This window comes from Crocuta crocuta, unplaced genomic scaffold, assembly GCF_008692635.1.
Source record: "Crocuta crocuta isolate KB4526 unplaced genomic scaffold, BGI_CrCroc_1.0 scaffold864, whole genome shotgun sequence".
NCBI lineage: Eukaryota > Metazoa > Chordata > Mammalia > Carnivora > Hyaenidae > Crocuta > Crocuta crocuta.
The window spans coordinates 242,127-245,092 of NW_027530615.1; the positions used below are offsets into that span (position 1 = coordinate 242,127).

Here is a 2,966-nt window from a genome sequence, read left to right on the forward strand (position 1 = left end):
ACTATTTACTGATGGTTTAGTATGCAACCTCTAAAGACAAGCCTAGTTTAATGATCCTCAACTCTAACACTGTTAAACTAACATCCTATCTCTGAGGCTAATTCACAGTGCACATATACAAATATAGAACATTAGAAAATGTTTGGTCAAACTATCCCTATTAAGGAATCATAACACATTTTCATTGTTAGCTAACTATAGAAATGCAACCATAATTAAATTACATGAGTAAATGTTGTTTAAATGAAAGAACAGATTTAAAACACAACAGGTATTTGAAAGGTAACATTAACATAATGGCATATTCAAATAACTGACTTTTAAAGTTACAGTTATAATTTAAATAACCTAACAAATTTTGTATTCTCCCTTCCAAAAAGGTCTGAGCTAAAAAATTCTAAGTAAATTCTCAATNTATACTCATATGTAAGTATATATATATGTTTAAGGAATTATAAAGTATTTACTTCCTCAATTTCAGAAATATCAAAACTTCGTTGGCTATAACTACCCTCCATATCTTGATTTTAACAAAGACTTTAAACTTTCATGAAACATACATTTCATTAAATGTATTAAAATTAAAATTAAATGCTTGAACAAGAAAAAGTTTTACAGAAATTTATTGCATCCAAATAGTTAAGCCATGGCATTAATACACTATTTACCTCTCCATAAATGTCAACACTGAAAATGTATTAACAACATTGCTAAAACGTCAAAGCATATGAAATGTATACACAACTGTGTACAAATTTACACAAAATTACAACATGCTGTGTACTAAAATACATCCTACTCAAAAATTGAAATTGGTAAAAATAATTCCAAGAACTAATCATGATCTGCAAACATTTTAAAAATTTACCTAGGGCATATTCAATTATGTATTCAAATACATCATCTGTGCTAAAATAATTCCAGATGGTATTTGTATCCCCATCATAGATATTAGATACCTCTTTGGTATGTTCAATATGAAACAAGTTATTAATGGTGTTTTTTATAAAGGCACATTAAAGTAAGAAAAACATGTCCAAGGTAAAATTCAATTCTTCTCAAAAGTACTCAATAGGGCTGTATTTTTTAATCACAAATACAAGATGGAATTAAATATACCTTCCAATAAAATACTTGCCGGTTACAGAGAGATAGAATCAAATTTAGATGAAAATTTCATCAAAAGATGAAAATATTTATATTTTGACAAGTTCTAACACAAATATAAAATTATCATACCTTAATGACACTCTCATTTGGTGGCTAAATAAGAGAGTAAGGTTCACCAGTCATACTTAAATTAGAATATAGCATGTTTTAAAGATTATTAGCCTTTCAGTAATATTTGAGTCCTCGTGGTTTACAGGAAAACAAATTAGTGGTCTAAATAAACAGAGAGGAACTAAAAGACAATTTTTAAATGCTTCCATAATCTCACTATGATCATGTACTATAAAACTTGCTGATGAATAACATGTAGGACTTTACCATTCTATTCTCAACCCCACCCCATCTAATAATTGAGTATATATAAATACTTAATTTTTAAAAAGTAGGTAAGCATCAACTGAGTCATTGTGTCCATGATTAATCTCTCTTCGAAAGTATAAAATAAAATTGTTCATTTACCTTAAGAAAAACATTCTCCTCTTAGGAGAATGCTGATCTTAGAAACAGAAAACCCTATCAACAACAACAAGATATAGAAAACAGAGCTAGAATAACAGCTGGCCCCACAGCGTTTACTAACTCAAAGTTAATTTCTTAAAAAATTAATGACACAAAAATTACATGTATATTTTCAGATTTTCTTAATATTATGCCTTACTATTAGAAATAAATGGATGGTTAATATAGTGTTCTTTAGTAAAACCCTCAAGCCTATCATTGATATTTGGTGCTAGAATTAATCGGAGAAAATTTCATCCAACCCTTTCATTTTAGAAATCAGAAAATTTTGGCAGAGTAGTTAAGTCACTTGCACACCATCACACAAACCATTGTTAGAGAAGTTAGAACTAGAAATCAGATATTCTTATCACCATGATTCCAAAATTCCACCTACTATACCACACCAACTTGCTGAAGATGAGTGTGAAATATACTATACTACAGGAAGGGTTTAAATGATAGTTAAAAAATTAGGGTTATATTCTTTAATACATTTATTTTCATTATTATTCTTCACTATTAAGATATGGGTATGTCTTTGTATTTTTTCTTCTCCCACCATCCCTTAGGTTAAGTGAATATGTACAGGCTATACTGTTTACTTTTAAACCAGCTTTTAAGTTTTATTAAAGTTAATACTATCATGCTATCGCTTTTATTTGAAAAATAGTTAAAATTCAAATCAGTCTGGACACTTTGTAAATTAATACTTATTTTGAAAGCAATTTCTTAATCTTACATATCTATTGATACTTATTTTGAAAGCAATTTCTTAATCTTACATATCTGAGCAATCTCCTTTTTTGCACTTTGGTCTTAATAAATAGGACCACCATATTAGATGGGAATTAAAAACAATAATCAAATATTGAGGAGAGAAAGGTCTGTTGTCACCAATTTATTGAAATATGATTTACTTTCATCAATAAAATAATCTGCTGAAATTAAAATATTCTCAAAGAATTATCACAGTTTACATGGGAACATAAAATTGACAGTGTTGTATTTATAACACACCCTATGCTAGGTGTGTTAATATTTGTATTTACTTTCTCTTAAGTNCCCACGCCTAGGGTGTGTTATAATCTTTTTAAAGTCCTTACAGATGAAATCATACCTATTCTCAGGATCATTGTCGTCATCATCATCATCCACTGTGACAGGCACTGATTTAGATAAGGCTTCATCTCCTTGAGGGGAAAAAAGTGTACTTAAAATTAGCTTTGAATTATCTATATAAATAAAACCATGTAAAATAAAACTGAAAACAAAAAAACTTTAAAACAACTAGTGGG

General features: G+C 28.6%; 1 protein-coding gene across 1 annotated transcript in view; it reads right to left on the minus strand.

Annotated features, from left to right (window-relative positions):
* Nucleotides 1–2,966, minus strand: part of ATRX (ATRX chromatin remodeler) — a 261,336-nt gene that overhangs the window by 196,286 nt on the left and 62,084 nt on the right. Inside the window, 1 exon segment of the mRNA XM_077768050.1 lies at nucleotides 2,789–2,861. Coding sequence (XP_077624176.1) covers nucleotides 2,789–2,861 — 73 coding nt within the window.